Source organism: Triticum urartu, chromosome 5, assembly GCF_003073215.2.
Source record: "Triticum urartu cultivar G1812 chromosome 5, Tu2.1, whole genome shotgun sequence".
Classification (NCBI taxonomy): Eukaryota; Viridiplantae; Streptophyta; class Magnoliopsida; order Poales; family Poaceae; genus Triticum; species Triticum urartu.
In genome coordinates, this window is record NC_053026.1 from 608,736,793 (window position 1) to 608,758,739 (window position 21,947).

The 21,947-nt window shown below is 43.2% G+C and overlaps 1 protein-coding gene across 1 annotated transcript; it reads right to left on the reverse strand.

Annotated features, from left to right (window-relative positions):
- Positions 1-17,098: 17,098 nt before the first annotated feature.
- On the reverse strand, positions 17,099-20,790 carry LOC125511189 (receptor-like protein EIX1). Its single transcript, XM_048676492.1, has one exon. The coding sequence runs from the start codon at positions 20,769-20,771 to the stop codon at positions 17,898-17,900; it is 2,874 nt and encodes a 957-aa protein (XP_048532449.1). The 5' UTR covers positions 20,772-20,790; the 3' UTR covers positions 17,099-17,897.
- Between the last annotated feature and the right edge of the window lie 1,157 nt (positions 20,791-21,947).

A 21,947-nucleotide genomic window follows, 5' to 3' on the forward strand; every position in this document is an offset into this window, starting at 1 on the left:
CTATATCTGTGACTTTTGATAATGCGACCTATAGTTGCCCAATGCAGAGGACTTGCTTGCGAACATAAAGGAACAACTTTTTAGGGATTGACCGTAGCTTTTATCTATTCCCATTGCGACACTAACTCATGGAGCATATTGCCGCCTTTTCAGCACGAAGGGCAATTTTTTGAGTATCAATCTGACTAAGCATGTTTTTATCTACTGATGTTGGACATCTATGGGACGCTTGAGGCCTACCAGTGATGCTCACTAAATGCAAATACTCAGCAACACCAGAAAGAAGATAAGTGTTCTTATTTGGTGTACATGATTGATATGCATTTAGTTATAGGATAAACTGGTTGGTATGCATTTATTTATTGATGTACATGATCAATATGATAATTTGCTGCCATATTTACAAGACACCTTTCTTCCATTATACTTCCAGACATATCATAGTTTCTCGTATTTTTCTTTGGTCAAAATTTTTTAAGACCACAAACTGAACAAAGAAAAGGAACTAATGAATTTTACTGGTATCCAGGGTTTGTAATGTGCTTGTTTATTTGTTTGTTATCTGCCATGTTCATAATAGCATGCATGCTTGTATTGCCATAAGATGTGCTTCAAAAAATCATGTGTTCAGATTTGCATGCATAATGAATGATAAAACATACTTTCGATACTATACATCAACCAAACTTGATCCTAATATAACAACTTTTATACCTTAAGATAAGCTAATGATCCTGAATCGTTCATACCTAGAGGAACTCACCTCCTTGATGTTGTTTGCTTACACAAGGTTCTCCTTGTGAAATTTTCCTCCAGGTCTGGCTGTTGTGATGGCCGAAGGGAAAGCAAGGAGGGGGACGAGGAATGGCAGAGGAGGTTAACATATAAGGTTAGGCCATGCGAAGGATAACTGGATAGCATAACATGGCTTAAAAACTATCTACCATATATGCCTGTAAGGTGCAGTTCTATTTCCTTTTTCAAACTAAAGGTTACCTGGGAATAAATTAGAAAATATGTACAAAATCAGAACTTACTAAAGACCTAAAATTTTGTATTATTTAAATAAATAACTTTTAATTGCTTGAATGCCAAGTTTAACTACAACAAAAACGAATTCACGACATGCACACTGATCTTTTTCCTGCTTAGCTATTTTTGTAATATTACTTAATTTCATATTTTTGTAGTAATGTACAGTCTACAAATACTTTGTGCAGTTGTAATATATGAGAGATCACACAAGTTCGATGAATGATCTCAATTCCATATTTTACATGATTTCCCAATGCCAGAGGTAACCAATACTAATACTGGATGCATGAAAACAGCTTGCCATACATGTTATTAGTGAACCAACACTAACAAATATTTTTTTAGGAAGTAGCCAATATATAACTGATGGTGGCAGTACAATACATATATACTGGATAGGTCCGGGCAATATGTAAAACGGAGAAAGAACGAGAGCTCTAGGTATGCTGTTATTGCTCATCACATTCCATATTGCTCATCAAATACAAAACTGGAATGTTCAGTATTCCTTTTTCACGAGCTCTTAACTATTCCACTCAATCATATATATGTATAGCATAAATATGATCTGCTATGAGGTGTGCGCATTTTGATACTTGTTAGCACTGTGGTTGTCAATGGATGTTTGGCTGTTTATTTGTAGATGGAACTATTGTGGGGTATGGAAAATGTTTTTTAGTTTTTGAGCTAAGCAACTACTACTTTAATTAAGGTTGTTATGGATAATTAGTTCACACATAGGAAATTGATATGTTGCAGTGTTTACCAGGCATGGCGTGGTTTGCCAGGTCGTCACCAAGTCCCCAACGCTGTCACCGGCCGGACCTACGACTATACTAAGATGAGTCTTCATCTCTAAGAGCTTCTGTAAACTATATAATGGATCTATTATTCTAACCAGCAATGAATTTAAGTAGCAATTTCATTTCTCGATGGTTAGTTGTATAATTGCCTGCCAACACTGACACTAATTGACAGCCAACCATGACCATCAATTTAATTTGACTTACTAATTTTGATACAACAAAAATTACTTCAACTTGCCATGTGGAAAATCTAGTTAGAGCATATCCATGTGTATGTTTCCTATGAATGGTACGGGATTTACAAACTTAAAAGATACTACATATTTGACAAATATTTTTAACCAAAAATGTTTGAATTATTTGTTCTGATATGGTTGTTTGACTGATTGCAATGATGATTGTTCGTAGTTTTTTCGAACTGTGTAAGCATAGATTTACATTTTGTAGACCCGGTGCAACGCACAGGGCTTTTATTACATGAAAGGACTTATTATCCTGACAGTCATAATTTCAAGATTTTCATAAGTGTTTGTTTATTTGTTTGTTGTCTGCCATGTTAAGAATTGCATGCATGCTTTTATTGATATAAAATGTGCTTCAGAAAATCACGTGTTATGAATCCATGCTATAATTTTGAAGGTGAACATACAGAAAATGCAAGATAAAACATACTAATATAACAACTATTACAATTTTAGAGAAGATAAAGATCCAGAATTGTTCGTACCTAGAGGAACTCGCCTTCTAGATGGTCCTTGCTTACACAAGGTACTCCTTGGGTAATTTTCCTCCAGGTCTGCTGTTGTGATGGCCGAACGAACAGCAAGGAGGGGGAGGACGGATGGCAGACAAGGTTAACATATATAGGTAGGACATGCGGAGAATAACTGGGTAGCAGATCATGGCTGAATATAGTTATACCATATATAACCTTGTTTTCTACCATATATACCATTGTTGATGGTGCAGATCTGTTTCCTTTTTCCATCAAATGCACACCTGTTAATAAATAATAAAAGATGTAAAAAATCATATCTTACTAAATAATTAAATTATTGTAATAATTAAATAAAAAGATTTTCATTGCTTGCATGCCAAAGTTTAGCTACAGCAAAAATAAATTCACGGCATGCACAATAATCATTTTCCTGCTTAGATACTTTTGTATGATTTAACAGTTTGTACTAATACTTCATTCCATATTATGGTAGTAATGTACAGTCTCAATTTACTTTTTGCAGTTGTAATATCTGAGAGACCACACAAGTTCGATGAATGCTTTCAATTCGAGTTTCTCCATGGTTTCCCAATGCCAAAGGTAACCAATACTAATTCTGGATGCATGAAATCAACTACTTATTTTAGCGCTGATGTTGATCAGTAGGCATTGACATGATAAGTACATATAGTTATTTTTGCCAAATATAATTCATGACTTTATGGATCTTTTGCAATATCGTGTATGGACTTTACTATTTAGGGCTGCCCGTGCGTTAATGTGGGAGTTGTAGTAATTATACAAGTATAGTAAGCTATACTTCTGCTACGTACTGTACATGGAATAAAACTTGCATTCACTGCTATAATTCAACATTTGTTGTGAGCCTAGGACCACATACAACAACTTAATATTGCATCAAGTTCAGAACTACCTAGAAAGCTATAAAATTTTGCAACAAAAAGGCACCAACTCTCTATCTTCTGCCACATAGAGGTCCCCAAGACCACCTGAACTTTCAATCAAATGGATGATAAATCACTACACATCAACATTAGCTACAACATATATGGTGTACAAACCAAACTGAGACTTGTGAGGGAGACAAAAAGATCGAGTTTAATCATGGTCCCACATATACCTAGTTTTCCTTGCTACCGTTATTTCGATCGGTGCACACAAGTAGTCAGGAATTAACTTTCATAGACAGAGGAATTAGCAGGAAGACACAGAGGATTAGTACAGGTTGCACAGTATATTCTCTGAAACACAAGAGAAAGCACAACCAGCTTCCTCTTCCCAGCGCCAAAGCCGCCAACCCCTCTGCATCCTCCGTGAGCAGAGCAGATCAAAGCCGGCACCAAGACAATACGCCTGCTTCAAGCCATTAAAGGAAACCACTCTCCATACTCGGGCGCAGTCGTGCCCCTGCACACCAAGGCACCGTAAGCGTACAGCAGGCCGGCCGCGCGCTCCTGCCATTTACTATCTCACCGCGCTGCCGACGGAACAAAGCCTGTCAGAGGCAGTGGTTGAATTTATCTTCACATGCACCATGAAGCATGGCTAAGACCTACTCTCGACCCAGATGCCGAATCCACTACCTCGGCTTCTTGCTCGTTATCTTATTCCTTAAAGTATTCATGCACATCTTAAATTCTTATCATGGCAGAGGTAACAGCAAAGGGCTAGGTAGAGGCGCATGGTACCGGCAATCGAGTGGTATAGGATAATGGAGGAAGATGGATAACTCCTGATGCGTCACCCCCGCCCCATGAACGACCGATCGCATACATAAGACACGCATGAACTATATCTAACCCACGTCCGCCTCCACATCCTTCTTCGGTTTGCCGTAGGCGACCTGAGAGCTGGGGGCGAGGGCTAGCTGTGGTTGGAGGCGCTGGAAACCAGTGGGGGTTTTGAGGGACAGAGCTACGTGAGGGAGAGGGGCACGGGGATCTCGGCAAAAATTTTCATGAATGGAGCGTGGCACGAGGGGGGAATATTCGTCCGCTCGGCAGAGTATAGTCCGTCAGTTAAATGCTACATGCAATCATAACCTTCGTTTTAGGCCGTTAGATAATCTGGTGGACCAAATTAATCTTGGTACACATAATGGGGTGGTCATAGAAAAGAAAATGTTCATTTGGTTAAGAGTAGTATAGATATTAACACAATTCGAGGCGCAATGCTGCTGCCGAAGGATGTAAATATCCTGTGCACACACATGCATTTGCCTAGTTTAGGAAAAACATTAAACCCTAGCGACTCATCTCATATAGCGTCAAGCAGTATTACCCATGTACAGCTTGCACAGATGGGGCTAACGGCTCATTCATGGCAAACAACCGAATGATTCATTCAGGACGTTGCAACAAAATCAATTAATAATCCAACAATATGGTAATAAAACCAAACTTCAATAATACCAAAACACCATAAAGTTTGAATAGTTTGATAATACCAAAAAATCCTAAAATTTGTGAACATATGTCTATAGAAGACCCCATACAGTTATTATCTAAGTATTCATATCAGTCTCCGCTATGGGTAAGATGCTTGCATTGTTATCTTCAACTATTGTAGATCTTGTAAGGACTGAAAAGCATTATGCATTAATTATGTGAATACGAAAAGTGCACATAACTCATGCGTAGCAGATTATGATAGGTTAAAGCATGCCCGTAGATTTAACTTCAACAGTTATCACGCTATGAAAGCTTGCGAATGTTCGTTAACACATGTGTAGTAATTTCTCATAGAAATGCTGCATACCTGTAGAAACGTCCTCTTCTGGTAGTTGATCAACCGCCCTGCTTCTTGAATTACCCATGTGTACCTATGAAATTAATTGCTATACATCAGTTAACTGCTGTACCGGCAATGAGAATATACTGTAAGCTGGCATGAGTATATTTAATTGGCACCAAAACAGGTTGTGTGCACATACTGGACCAGATATATAAAAAACGGTGGTTTTGCTAGTAGTTCGAAAAGGCAAGTGAATTCTGATGTGAAATTAATGTTAGCTTTGCAAAAACAATTATGGTCTCCCATCAATGTAACATGGATTGTTGGTTACGGAGTCGTATTTGGACTAAATCAATTTCAACCACCTGATGCTCACATTGGCATAAGACCCTTGACTTTTTTCAGATGGCATAGAAACCTAGATTGTTTACTATTGCATGGAACCTATTAGATTAAAGTGTTATAACTACCTTATGTTTGTGTCACTTTTTGCATGTGATGCTGTTTCGAGGATGGAAAATGGAGATCCTCTGAAGTTGTGAGATGCAAACTCGATGACACCGTCCCCGATGCCTGTTGCCACTTGATGATTCACCACCTGCAAGCATTTGGGGCTGTCAAATAGTGATAAATAGGTATGGCTGTCAAATAGTGACAAACATTTCCCATTCAAAACGGTGGTTCATATGGGAGGATGACATTATTTCCCACTCTGAACGATTTTATTCATCCAGCCTGTACCTATTCATGCCAGCTTACAGTATATTCTCATTGCCAATACAGCAGTTAACTGATGTATAGCAATTAATTTCATAGGTACACATGGGTAATTCAAAAAGCAGGGCGGTTGATCAGCTACTAGAAGAGGACGTTTCTACAGGTATGCAGCATTTCTATGAGAAAGTACTACACATGTGTTAACGAACATTCGCAAGCTTTCATAGCGTGATAACTGTTGAAGTTAATTCTACGGGCATGCTTTAACCTATCATAATCTGCTACGCATGAGTTATGTGCGCTTTTCGTATTCACATAATTAATGCATAATGCTTTTCAACCACCCTGCTTCTTGAATTACCCATGTGTACCTATGAAATTAATTGCTATACATCAGTTAACTGCTGTATTGGCAATGAGAATATACTGTAAGCTGGCATGAGTATATTTAATTGGCACCAAAACAGGTTGTGTGCACATACTGGACCAGATATATAAAAAACGGTGGTTTTGCTAGTAGTTCGAAAAGGCAAGTGAATTCTGATGGGAAATTAATGTTAGCTATGCAAAAACAATTATGGTCTCCCATCAATGTAACATGGATTGTTGGTTACGGAGTCGTATTTGGACTAAATCAATTTCAACCACCTGATGCTCACATTGGCATAAGACCCTTGACTTTTTTCAGATGGCATAGAAACCTAGATTGTTTACTATTGCATGGAACCTATTAGATTAAAGTGTTATAACTACCTTATGTTTGTGACACTTTTTGCATGTGATGCTGTTTCGAGGATGGACAATGGAGATCCTCTGAAGTTGTGAGATGCAAACTTGATGACACCGTCCCCGATGCCTGTTGCCACTTGATGATTCATCACCTGCAAGCATTTGGGGCTGTCAAATAGTGATAAACAGGTATGGCTGTCAAATAGTGACAAACATTTCCCATTCAAAGCGGTGGTTCATATGGGAGGATGACATTATTTCCCACTCTGAACGATTTATATTCAACCATCTGACTATTTCCTGTTGGCATAGAAACCTTAACTTTTGCATGTCACCAATTAGAGTCAAGCCTCTTACCTACCTTATGTTTGTGTCAACTAACCTCCAGATGCTGCTGCTGATGACACCCCACCCTGGGGCCGGCACCAGGCCCAAACTACTGTCAGTTATGTGCACGAAAACTGAGTTCCTTGCAATGAGATGATTCAATTTAGGGCTGATAAAATGAGAGCAAGAGGTATGGCACAGTTGAGGATGTTGAACCGAGATCACAATGCCAGTACGACCACGGAAACGATCAGAGATGCAGATTTGTAAGAGTAGTAATTGTAAAGGTAGGAATATGTAAACGCCACACCTGACACCTGATTTTGCAATCGCCACTCCGGCGGCGACTGGATCCACGGAACCGATCAGAGATGCAGATTTGTAAGAGTAGTAATTGTAAAGGTAGGAATATGTAAACGCCACACCTGACACCTGATTTTGCAATCGCCACTCCGGCGGCAACTGGATCGCACGCAGGTCCGCTGAAGAGCGACGGTTCGGGGACGTGAGCCTGTCTTTGCACTCGGATGGCGTCGTCGCCGGGATAAGACTGCACGCTGTGAAAGAGACCTATAGTATGAGCGCTTGTGGCGGCGGACAAGGGTTTCAGGGTTTGTGACGGCGGCCAAGGGTTTGAGGGGCGGGGACGAATGACCGCGACTCGCAATGGGATCGAGGTCAAGACGATCAGATCGATCAGCCCGTCATTTCGTAGGTTAACCGTGATTGATCGTTGTAGGGGTTTTTTCTATCTGTGAACCGGCGCGGTTCAGGATGGCTGTAGTTGTATATTGATGTTTTTTTTATCGGTTGGGAGGTAAAATGCGGGGGATCGGTGGAAAGTGGGAAGTGGGACGAAGTACCAAAAAAAACCAGGGGAGGTGTGATGAAAATTGACCGGCGGAGACTACCAACTGCTCCATTAGGAGTAGAGATTGTTTGTCATGGAGCTGTGGCTGGCCGATTACATGAAATTAATTCCCTCAGTTGTGATGGCAAATATTGAGAAATAGTATAACGAGACTAGTTAGGAGCCTCCACAGCCATTTGATTGTCTCAACCGTCAGATCTTTCAATCTATGATCCAGATTAGCGCTGGTCGTCTCAGTTCGCCCGCTTGCCTCACATACCGTCTCGCGGGCCGCTTCTCCACGGAATGACCTGGTCTTTCTCTCCTTAATCGGGCCGTGCAAGGCCCACTTGTTTCCAGTTCGCTGCTAACAGCCCACGTCGTACAGTTTCGAGCGCTATCCCTCCCATCGCAGTTTCTCTCTGTCCCTCCTCGATGCGCCGGCGTCCCGCCGTGGGCGAGCTTCGCGACGATGGTGCTCCTTCGAGGACTCCGGTCCCCTCCGTCCGAATCTTCTGGTCCTCTACCATGTTTTCACGTGCGGATCTTAAACATGTATTGGTTGCTTATCATTGCTATCACCTAATTTCGTTTGCGATGTGCTGTATTCATTGAACCACATGGCATCTCAAGGTTCCGGGTTGCATCCAAACAACGAGACTATCTTTGTTTGCTTCCCACCCAATATGCTATATTGACTTTATTTACTAATTTACTGCTAACTGGTTTATGCTGATTTGTATCAGATCTAAGAATCTTGGATCCCCAACTAATGGAGGGCTTGGAAGCTCTGTACGTGTAAGTATGCTATATGCCTTAATGCCGCTCTTTTTTCTATACTGTGTTTTTCTCTTCATCTCATCACTCTTTAAGATTGTAAGGGTGATAATGATAACCCACCGCCGCTGCCCCACGCCCATGTAGATAGAAGGCGGGGATTACTTTGTCCGGCCGATAAATATCAGCAGGGCAATAGACCTAACCAGCCGCCGGAGAAGAGCTGCAAGTAGCGGATCAGCCCCATCCGCAGGAGATTGAAGTATTGTAGTAAGGATTCAAGTGTACATGTAGTCAAACGTCAGATATATGCATCTCATTGGTAAGCAAACTTTCAGTTGCCAGATCATCATATTAGTTATGGTACATACAGAGTCATCCAAAGTATTGAATTATGGGCTATCGAGAGGCATTTTTATTAGTGCTATTAGTAATTTTCTAAGGTTGCTTCATGGCCAGTTGATAATCAAGCAAATCTTAATTATTTACTTCATGCGATGTTGGATATGTAGCAATAATACATTCTGTGCAGTTTTGCAAGAATATGTGAGTACTATATTTGTTAAGGCTGGTATTTTTGGAACTTCCAGAACTCTCTTTTGTTTTTTTTTTAAAAAGTCACTGACGATAGAGATGCACTGTTGGCTCTATGTTCTGAACTTCTGATTTCATTTATTTCAGTACCCAGCTCATCCTTCCTGTCACCGTGGCTCATGATAGGAATTATTTGCTTAACCCATTCCAACTATACTACTACTCTTTTTCTACAAATCCAGTTTTACTAATGAAGTTTTTGTTTTAAGAAAACGGTTTATGCACGGAGAAGTGGCGTTCAGGTGGGAAGGCAGATACAAGCCAACTGATGCAATTTGTTTGCACACTCTTAATTCATTGCCTATCTAATCAAATGTAGTATCTGGTTTACAGACCGCGAGGAAAAAAGAATCGATGAATGTTAGTTGCCTCCAGGTCAGGGTATGCTTGATCAAGGGCCTTTCTGAGCAACTTGGCCATTAACGCTACTTCAAGTACCAAGAATCGGCATGGAAGGTCAGGCAATTAAGCTCACGTGTATACCTACTGCTTTTTGGATCAAGCTATGCATGATTAGTACTACTAATAATTCATTCAAAAATGTGAATGATATGCATTCAACTAAACCACAAATGACTGTTGAGGGATGAGCGCGGCAACGCGCGCCATTATGTACTAGTAATACACATAATTCATATTGTTATGCACTAGCGCGTGTGCGCGTGAAATAGATGGATTATGGTCCCGTACCCAATAAGATGGATATGTGTGTGTGTTAGAGAGAGAGAGAGAGGAGAGAGAGTGAGGAAGAGGGAGGGAGAGGGTGTGTGTGTGAGAATTTGATGGTAAAAAAGGTCATCAATGTCACTTAATATGTATGAGAATATTAAATATAATATTCATATAATTGATATTGAACTCTTAAAGTTAATGTGGCCCCATTGCAACGCACGGGCTTTCTGCTAGTTTTATAAATAACCAAACTATATTGATATACTTAACATACAGGATAACAAATATAAAGAATAATAATAAAACTAATATAAGAGTTCCTAATAGAGCAAAAAGTTAAATAAAGATATACTTCAAAGTTTCCTTCTATAGTTTTGTTCTATGCATCTCCCATGAAGAAACCAGTGAACAAAAAATTTGCAATAATATCAAAGGTTTTGAATAGCCACGCAAGTCGTCCACCGCAATCCGTTAACCATTAAGCAAACTGTCATGAAAATTCAAGGAGTAGAAAATAGTAAAAAAATGAAACGGGTAGATCTGGATGCAAACTCATCCCTGGCAAGATATGCCGATGCATTGGATAAAACTATCACCTACATTAACAACAACCAATCTATTCTGTATGGTGATATTTCTACCGTCAAAAAAACCCTGACGGATCTTGCGGGCGTTTGTCTTCGGTGGATCCACGTGGATCACGTCTTCATTTTTCTGCATTTGTGTGGCTACAGATTGGATCTTTTCGATCTATGCTTCTCTTCATCGATGACGGTTATTGTTCTGGTGTGCTTGTCCTATGGGGCCTTAGCACAACGATTTCATGACTATCTACTACGACAAGGTCTGTCCGGCTCCGATGTGGGAGGGGTGAAGATGGTGGCATGCCTTCAGCTCGCTCCTGTGCTTGCAGTCGTCGGTAGGTAGTTTACAGACCTAGATGTATTTTTTTACTTCTGGTGTTCTTTATACTACCTAATGAATAGATCGGATATTTTTTCTCGCAAAAAACACTAGTGAAGGCAACGAAAAACGGAAAACCCTGTTTTCCACCTGTGGGAGTTGGCCAACAAGATTAGGTGCAATTTGTTTCCCTTCTTCTTTTCCTGTTTCTTTTCTTTTTCTTTTTTCCATTTTTTATTTTTTATTTTCATATTTCCTTTTCTTTTTTGGGCAAGATACATGTCAGCCGAGTTATAGTCGAATCGCATTGGCTGCCTTGGCAGCCATTGGATGACGCATGTGATAGTTGTCCAATCTATATATGTCAACCCCTCGCTTGCGACATGACTCATGTTGCCCTTGGGGCTTCGCAACACGAGTCGTGGTGCGCTCTGTTGGACCACTTTCATCCCTCATATTTGTATGATCTTTCAATGCCGCTCCTCCTCTGTGATGTTTGCAGTGACCACCCTGTAACACCGTGATACGTCTCCGATATATCTATAATTTATGAAGTATTCATGCCATGCTTACAATAATTTTATATGGTTTTGGTGTGAATTGATTAGAACTAACCCGGATTTGACGCTGTTTTCAGCAGAACTATCGTGATGTCTTTTTTTTTTGTGTGCAGAAATAGAAATTCTCGAAATGAGATGAAAATTTATGATGATTTTTTGTGGACCAAAAGAGACCGCCGAAGCTTCGAGGAAGGACCAGAAGCCTCATGAGGAAGCCACAAGCTTGCTAGGCGCGCCCTACCCCCTAGGGTGCTTCGGGCGAGCTTGTCACTCCCTCGTGGGCCCCCTTGACATGAAACCTATGCCAAAAAATCCTATATATACCAAAACCCCTGAAAAAAACGCTAGATGAGAAGTTCCACTGCCGCAAGTCTTTGTAGCCACGAAAACCCAATCGGGACCTGTTCTGGCACCCAGTCGGAGGGGGAAATCATCACCGAAGGCCATCTTCATCTTTCCGGCGGCCACCATCATGAGGAGTGAGTAGTTCACCATCAGGGATGAGTGTATGTACAAGTAGCTATGTGTTTGATATCTCTCTCTCTCTCGTGTTCTTGATTTGACACGATCTTAATGTACCGCGAGCTTTGTTAATATATTTGGATCTTATGGTGTTCTTCCCTCTCTACCTTCTTGTGATGAATTGAATCTTTTCCTTTGAGATTTTCTTATGTCGGATTGAATCTTTTGGATGTGAGAGCACATGATGTATGTCTTGCGACGGGACCATGGTGACAATGGGATATTCTATCGATTCACTTGATGTATGTTTTGGTTATCAACTTGCAGATTCCCGTGGTGACATTGGGGTAATCTGTGCATAGGAGTTGATACATGTTTTCATATTCCTTTCTCCTAAAAATCTTGGGGTGCTCTTTGAAATTCTTTGTGTTGGATTGAATATTATGAATCTGAAATTGTGTGATGCACATCGTATAATTAACCGATGGATACTAATGGTGACATTGGAGTATCTTGATGACATTAGGGTAGATTGATGCGTGTCATGTGGTGTTATTTTAGTACGAACTCTAGTGTTGTTTGTGACACTTATAGGAATAGCTCAAAAGATTGATCAGAAAGAATAACTTTGAGGTGATTTCGTACCCTACAAACAATTTCATCTTATATTCTCCGTGATAGGAACTTTTGAGTGATTCTTTGTTGCACATTGAGGGATTGTTATATGATCAAATTATGTTATCATTGTTGAGAGATCTTGCACTAGTGAAAGTATGAACCCTAGGCCTTGTTTTCAAGCATTGTATGCCATTTTTGCTCACTTTTGTTATTAGTTACCTTACTGTTTTTATTTATTCAGATTATAAAAATATATTTATACCATCCATACTACACTTGTATCACCATCTCTTCGCAGAACTAGTGCACCTATACAATTTACCATTTTATTGGGTGTGTTGGGGACACAAAAGATTTCTTGTATTTGGTTGCAGGGTTGTTTGTGAGAGACCTGTTGGGGAACATTGCATGGAAAATAAATTTTTTCTACGCACACGCAAGATCTATACATGGAGATGCACAGCTACGAGAGGGGAGAGCATCTACATACCCTTGTAGATCACTAAGCGGAAGCATTTATCAATGCGGTTGATGTAGTCGTACAACTTCACGATCCATCCCAATCAAGTATCAAACGTACGACACCTTCGCGTTCAGCATACGTTCAACTTGATTACGTCCTCGCCTTCTAGATCCGGCAAGAGGGGCGAATTAGTAGATGAGTTTTGGCAGCACGACGGCGTGGTGACGGTGATGGTGAAGAACAATCTCCGCAGGGCTTTGCCAAGCACAACGGAAACTATGATGGATGATAAACTAGAAGGGGCGGGGTTGTCGGCGCACGGCTTGGTGAATCTTGATGTGTTCCGGCTGCTAGCCCTGCCCCTCTATTTATATGTTGAGCCCTGGGGTCATTTATTGGAGAAAGGGCCTCCTCAAAGCCGGTTTAGCCCGCAAGGCAAGAGTCCTTCTCGGACTACAGGACCAGACGCCAGGGTTCTCGGCATCTAGCCCCAGACGCCAGGGTCCCTGGCGTCTAGCCCCTCGCCTCCGCAAAACTTCCTTTTCCACCTTCCTAAAACCCCGTGGGCTTTAACCCTTGGCCCACATAAAGTGTTCTCGCACCAGAACATTTCGGTAAACATCCGAAACCCCAATTCCGGTGAATTCCAGAACCCTTCCGGAGACCAAACACTATTATCCCATATATCAATCTTTACCTCATGACCATTCCGGAGCTCCTCGTCAAGTCTGTGATCTCATCTGGGACTCTGAACAACATTCGGTCACCAACATACATAACTCATATAATACTATATCGTCAACGGACGTTAAGCCTGCGGACCTTACGGGTTCGAGAATGATGTAGACATGACCGAGACGCTTCTCCGGTCAATATCCAATAGCGGGACTTGGATGCCCATATTGGTTCCTACATATTCTACGATGATCTTTATCGGTCGAACCTTTATGACAACATACGCAGTTCCCTTTGTCCGTCGGTATGTTACTTGCCCGAGATTCGATCGCCGGTATCGTCATACCTAGTTCAATCTCATGACCGACAAGTCTCTTTACTCGTTCTGTAATATATCATCTCGTAACTAACTCCTTAGTCACTTTGCTTGCAAGCTTCTTGTGATGTGTACTACCGAGAGGGCCGAGAGATACCTCTTTGATACACGGAGTGACAAATCCTAATCTCAATCCATGCCAACTCAACAGACACCTTCGGAGATACCTATAGAGAATCTTTATGATGACCCAGTTACGTTGTGACATTTGATAGCACACAAGACATTTCTCCGGTGTCCGGGGGTTGCATGATCTCATGGTCGAAGGAATATGTATTTGACACTAAGAAAACAGTAGCAATAAACTGAACGATCATATGCTAAGCTAACAGATGGGTCTTGTCCATCACATCATCCTATATACCTAAGAGATTCATTCCCACAAACTTATTTATCTCAACATGCAAGCATGCCACATCACCATACAATTATGAATGTGATAAGACCCACATCATCATGCAACCATGCATGGGAAAAAACCAACCCCCACATGCAACCATGCATGGAAAAAAAATTCATTCTATTATTCTACTTACATTCAACAAATATTTTACAGTTGTACCTAATAAAATATACTAAGTTGTATACATTTTTTTATTTTGGTTCACATGTTACTAATCCAAATATTTATATTCCACACAATCAAATATCATCTAAATATACTGCAACCGATTCCCGCAACAACGTGCGGGTTATCATCTAGTTCTCCTAATGATATGAACCCGTTATCAAGTGACAAGACATGTCCATGGTTAGGAAACCTAAACCATCTTTGATCAACGAACTAGTCTAGCAGAGGCTCACTAGGGACACGATATTTGTTTATGTATGCACACATGTATTTAAGTTTCTGATCAATACAATTCTATCATGAATAATAAACCTTTATCATGTATAAGGAAATATAATAATAACAACTTTATTATTGCCTCTAGGGCATATTTCCATCAAGACCATCTTATCCTACGCCTCTCACGGATTGATAAAACCTTAGGTCATCCACTCAAGGGAAAATTGCTACTGTCCTACAAAACTCTGTGCTTGGAGGCCCAACAGGAGTCTACAAGAATAAGTTGTATAGTAGACATCACACCGGTGGTGTTGTGAACGTCCCCCCTTGTTAGCAACAAAGGTGATGTTGTGATGACCACTTTGCAACATCGACGGTGTTGCAAATGCGTGCAGGTCGCCGCTCCCATTGTCGCACGACAACCGTTGTAGAAAAGACTAGTAGGTCCCCCCCCCAGCCGCACCATCCATCGGCCATGGGGACAACTTCTCCATCGTCAATGGGATCAAACACTTGGGGAGGAGTGTTGGGCGGCTTAAGTAGGGATTAGAAAATGGCGCGTCAGGATTGGGGGTGACGCCGGAAGGGAGAGGGAGAGGGAAAGTGTGTCCCATGGCGGCAAGTTCAGAAGGGGATAGGAAGAGGGAGAGTGCGTCCATAGCGGAAGGTAGAAGGTAGGAGATGAGAAACAGATCTCACTGGGGAACAAAGGAAGGAATGGTTGTTGTGCAACATGCAAACAAGGGAGGAAAAGGGATGGGCGTTGCCTGGGCTTCGTGGGGATGCGTGCCACACACATGACGCAGTCAATGAAGACATTGCTATCAGCTCAATGAATTCTAGAGTTTTGCTTCTTCTTTTTAATTTTTTACCATTGACTTATGTTATTAGATAAAAAATGTTTTATTTTCTTCTTCACTTTTCTCCATGATAGATACATGGCACACATGAACATTTCTTCTAGAAGTCATGAACATTTGAATTTTTAAATAAATGACCATTTCAACTTATATTACTGAATAGTTTGTGTATTGCATAAGCGTTTGCTGTGAGTTTTGCGGCAACATTTCACCATCCACTCTTCGCTCATCGCCGCGCGACGGGCTCCGCGGACTTCCGAAAAATTCCGGCTTCAAGGTCAATAACTCACTCCCTCTCCAACCCACACGTGGACCTAGTTTCAAAGATCTCGACGCGGGAAATGCAACGGTGAAAACGGTTCATGATTTGGACACACACGGTTCAATAGATTAAATATTTTGAAAAACGAATGTGTGAAAAAACCGTAAAACTCCTCTGTAGCAACAAATGTCGCAAAGTAGTACTACACTAGTCGTCACCATTAAAGAAATGGGTGAACTTTGCAAAGAGTATCCTCCAATTATGTAAGACAAACCCTCTAATTATAGTTTTTTTTTCTTTTTGACATAAAGTAAGTAGTACTGGTAGTTTTTTTTTTTCGGAGAACGGGGGAAGAGGAAAGGACGGCAAACCCAGGTGGTTTTAGTCCAACCAAACTAGCCGAGCCCATGTCTCTGCTCACATTAGCAGCCCATCCATGTAACTGCGGACTGCAAAGGCCCAACGGCTCCCGCGGAACGGCCGAAAATAAAAGAAAAATCCTAGCAATCCCCCTGTCGCCACTTTTCTTGGCTCGGCGGCGCGACGGGCTCCGCCGACTTCCTCCACCGCCCGCCTTCAAGGTCAGCGACTCACTCCCTCCCCAACCAACACGTGCGCGCGCTCTCCGCCTTCAGTGAATTTCTTACCGACCCGCTTCGCTCTGCCCTCGCAGCCGATCCAGCTGGTCGCCCCCGGTGCCGTCCCACTCACCAACGGGTGCGCCCCCAATCCACTCACCAACGGTGTGGCTCCAGGTGAAGGACGATTCATCCGTCGCTGTGATTCATGGCCGGGATGCTCGTCTGGTTTGGCGCTCGGTTGCTGCAGAGAAGAATGCGAAGATCCCCTCGTCACGCTGCAACTCACGGGTCAGTACAGTACGTGTCAAACTGCCAACGTGAGGCTCTAAATTATGAATTCTGATGAAGAAGCAGAGCCTGGACAATGTCGCCGCAGGTTCGAGAGCCAACTGCTTTCGTCTATTTATTCTTACTGGAGTTTGGTCATACAGTCATACACATGTCTGAATACATATACATATTCATAAGATGCCAACGACCAAACTTTATCATGCTATAACTTGCATACAAAAGAAGAATATTACAGAAGGCAAGAGGCTTAATACCAATCCCAGATTCATACTATGTAAGAACAGAAATCACTGATCTCAGCCAGAGCCTACGGGTTTATTTCTTGCCGGTGAAGCCCAACTCAGTGCCACTTGCAAATAAACCCAATCATACACTCTGTCAGTGAACAAGAACCAGCGAATTCTTCAATTCCTCTTGAATAACAAGCCACAAAAGACAATCCAGAGACCTGCTACCAACCCCGTGCCAATGCCGAGGTACAATGACAATGCATCGCTCATGCTATCCTGCTCATCTACCATGGCGGCCCTACCCGGCCGGGCGGCATATCCTCAGGGTACCAGCTCCATGTAATAAGTGTGTGTTCATGCGTGTATAGTTTCGTGCCAAAGGTGTGGTTGTCGGCGTTGGTGCCAAGGTGAGTCGTTCATGTCCAGTTTTTTTTTGGTCGCCATGATTCGCGCGTGAGATAATCGTCTGATTTGGTGCTTGATCGGTTGTTGCAGAGCAGATTGAAGATCCCTTCATCACATTGCAATTCACAGGTCAATACCGTACGTGGCACTGTGAGGCTCTGAATTCTGATGAGGCAACAAGCTTGGGCAATGTCGCCTCAGGTTCGAGAGCCTCTGAATTCTGATGAGGCAACTCACAGGACAATATTTATTATCACTGAAATTTGGTAATACAGCCATACACATGTCTTAGTTCATATACATATCCATAAGAAGAAAACATGCACATTTTATCATGCTACAACTTAGATGGCAAAGAAAAGCATTACATAAGACAAAAGGGGCTTAATACTAATCCCAGATTCATACTATGTAAGAACAGAAGTTCCACCTAGCCATGATCTCAGCCAGCCCTTACTGGCATTTTTCTTGCCAGTGAAGCCCGACTCAGTGCCACTTTCACATAAATCCAATCATACACGCTGTCACAAAATGAGAACCAACGAATTCTCCAATTCTGCTTGAACAAGAAGCCAAAAAAGACAATCCAGAGACCAGCTAAAAACCCGGTGCCAATACCGAGGTATAGTGACAACCCATCGCTCACGCCCTCATGCCCATCTTCAAGAGCCCGTGGGGTGATTCCAGTTCCTGAACAGTTGCTTGATATAGGTGGACCACAGAGACCTGGGTTGCCAACATATATGGATGGCTGGTCATCCAGAGTCCTTAACTGATTTCCAGATGGTATAGTTCCCGTCAGGTTGTTATATGACAAGTTCAAATGGGTCAACGATGTTAGAGATGCCAAACTTGTAGGGATTTCACCAGAGAGCTCGTTATGAGAGAGGTCGAAAGATTCCACTGCCTGTAGCTCACCAATAGTTTGGGGTATCATGCCGCTGAGATGATTCCAAGACAAATTTAGGTTTGTTAATGCTACAAGCATGCCGATTTCCCAAGGAATCTTCCCTGTTAATCTGTTGCAGGAAAAATCAATGTTCACCATGTACGCGATTCCTGTTGTGTATTCGAGCTCTTGACCCTTTGTGACCACCACCAAACTATTCATATCAGAGGGATCGATGAGGAACATATATGTGGAAGCCGATCGAAAGTGGACAATTTGGAAAAGGGCATCTTGTTGGTTGGGAGTATGAGCCATAGCCATGAGATTCCCAAATGACATTGGTATGTCCCCTGAGATGTTATTACTTGCAATGTCTAAATACTGAAGCCCCTTCATCCCGGTGAGTTCAACAGGGATACCACCAGAGAACATGTTTGACCGCAACCGCATAAATGCCAAGTATGGTAACTTTGAACCGATCCACGTCGGCAAGCTCCCAGAAAATTGATTGTATGCTAGATCAAGGAATTTCAGTTCTTTACACCTCTGAAGAAACGATGGAAATTCTCCCGAAAGATTGTTGTTATTCAAGCTAAGCATGAAAAGATTTGAAGTTTCTGGTGCGTGAGGGCAATCCAGCAATGTCTCATTTAGTTGGTTCTCTGATAGGTCTAAGAACTTCAATTGTTCCAACTCAAACAGGGAGCATGGAATGATGCCAGAAAAGGAATTTTTGAAGAGCATGAGTACTTGCATCTCTGGTGCTCTAATATCTGTTGGCAGTTTGCCTGACAGGTTGTTCCCAGAGAGGTCCAAGTAGAGAAGGCTCTTTGGGAGTGTTGGAATCGGGCCAACAAGCTGGTTAGAACTGATATCCAATATCATAGCTTCCAATCCACCAAACAGAAAAACTGTGGGAAGCCTGCCAACAATTTGATTTCCCGACAAATCCAAAATTTTAGCACGGGAAACTGCAGTCCAAAACTCATCAGGAATGGAATCATGTATACTTGTGTTTGAAATATCAAGAGTGCCGAGTGTTGTTTGGCTAATCCATATTGGAAACTGTGGTCCTAGGATGCAAGATCTAAAGCTCGCTGAAGTTAATTTGAATGGAGTGTTCCATGTGTTGTTAACCAACACGGTTAAGGAATTATTGGAGAGCCACAACACTTCTAGGCTAGTCAGGTTCATGAAATGGTCTTCAGTGATTGTTCCATGTAGGTTGTTTGAGTTTAACCGTAACTCCTTTAAATTTGTGAGTTCTCGTATACCAACGGGTACCTCTCCAAATAGTTTGTTGTCATTCAGCCGAAGTGTGGTCAAGCTGCTAAAGTGCTCTAAACGAGCTGGGATTCTCCCTGTCAAGCTGTTGTGGTCCAAGTGCAACTCTTGTAACTCATCTGTTGGCAATCTATGCAACAATAGATCTTCTATGGCCCCGCTAATGAGGTTGTGTGATAATTTGAGCATTTGTAGTTCCTTGAGTTTCTTGAAGGTCAATGGCACCATCCCGGAGAAGTTGTTATTGTCAAGGACCAATGATCGGATGGAGGTAAAGTTTCCGACCGCGGAAGGGATATAACCACAAATCCCGCAGCTATACATTGAAAGCACTCTAAGAGCAGGGAGATCCCAAGCCAAGTAGTTGGCTCCAAAGGATGAGTTAAAGGAGTTGGAGTCGAGGTAGAGGTTCTCTAGTGATGTGAGGTTGGAGTTCAACGGTGGAGGCATAGTGCTCCGAAGCCCGCAAGATTGTAGTTCAAGAGTTATGAGGGAGGGGAGCATGTTAACAACATGAGCCCAGTCGACCGCGGCGCTGAGGTCCACCTGAGACATGCCAAGGTACTGTAGCTTCCATAGCTGCGAGACCCATGCGAGGTCGGGCGAGTAACAACTGTGCATCTGATTTGATAGGTCAAGGATGAGCAGGTTGGAGAGGTTTCCGAGGTGGGGAGGGATTTGCCCGCCGAAAAACGAGCCGGAGAGGAGGAGATGCGTCAGGCTCGCAAGACCGCCGATGAACTCCGGAATGGGCATGCCACCAAAGTCGTTGAACGAGAGATCAAGATGCCTCAGATGTCGTAGAGTGAGCAAGGAGGGGTTTATCTCACCTCCCATAGGCCAACCCATGGTGTTAGACCCGATGAGCTCGAGCTTGATGATGTGGCCGGTTCGGTTGCTGCACTCGACGCCTATCCATCGACAGCACTCATCGTCTCGCCACGACGAGAGGTAGTTGCCCGGGTCGGTGAGGCTAGCCTTGAACTCGCGAAGTGCATCCCGCTCGTAGGGGATGCAGAGGGTGTCCGGTGGTTGTGGTGGCGGCGGGAGCGCAAGCATGGCCGGAGCTGACGAGCTCCGGAGGAACCATGTCGCTAGGAGGAGGATCACCGTAGCCTGGACCAGCTGCCTTGGCCTGGCCATTTTTGGTACTTGTGTGGTGTGTTCGTAGTGCCTTGTGGAGTGGCGATGGCTATATTTAAGGACCCGGCAGCAGTTGGATCATCCACTCGATCGAGGGCGTAGCTAGTGACAGCGAAATGCACCACATGTGGTTCGTGTAAGGAAGTCTCCACGACTGGACCACCACCTAATTTTAGCGCGTGAAATTCCATAACCAACGACTGGTTTCGAATCATAGTCGCAGAAGTCAAAAGCGATGGGGAATTCAGATCAGAGCAGTCACCCACTGCGGGTATGTCGGCAGCTCAGGTCCATTTCTTTCAAACAAATATAACTTTATTAATTTGAAATAACCGCTTACATCATCTACGAGGAGCATAAGCCATAAAATATCAAGCGAACCTAGCAAGCTCACAAGCGACCTTAGGGCATCTTCAAGGTGGATCCGTAGACCTCCCGCAACCGTCCAGATAGCATTGTCTGGATCGCGGAAGCTATCCAACGGCGACCTGTATTGGTCCACGGAGCGGTCCGGATGCGATTTCTCTTATAAATCAAAGACAAACGTAGGGGAGGTTTGCGAGAATCCGGACTGATCCCAAACCCGTTTCTGACCGCCCTGACCCACCATCCCCCTCCCGCACGCGCTCCCGCCAGACACCAGCTGACCGCATTCATGCTGCTGTAGAGCGCGCCTTCAATATTAAAGACGGCTCAGGGCGAATGCGGCCTCTCACTGCCTCCGCCATTAAAGTGGCCCACCGACCGAGGGCGCGGCCCGCGATGTGTTCCCGGTGTCCGCGCCTGTTTAATGCTGGAGACACGTGACTGGACGGAATGGGACATATATCTACGGCATCCGTTCAATGCAGCGGTTCGTCCATCTGCCGCCATTAAGCAGGCTCGCCAGCGGAGAAACCCATTCCGGCGCCTCGCATTGACGCACCCGGACGCCCCGCCTCATCGGAATCTGCTATATAAAGGCGGCCACACCCGGCTAAGTCCACACCACAACACCAACCCCTCCACATCCTTCGCCATGACCGCCAGCGGGAAAGCACTGTGGGACAGTCTGTGGCTGGGGATGAAGCATGCGGTGGCCGCCTTTGCCGCCGCCTGGCATAGCCACCGTGCCAGGCAGATCGAGGCCGGCTTGCCGGCCAGCTTGCCCAAGGTCTCCGACGACGAGGACGACAC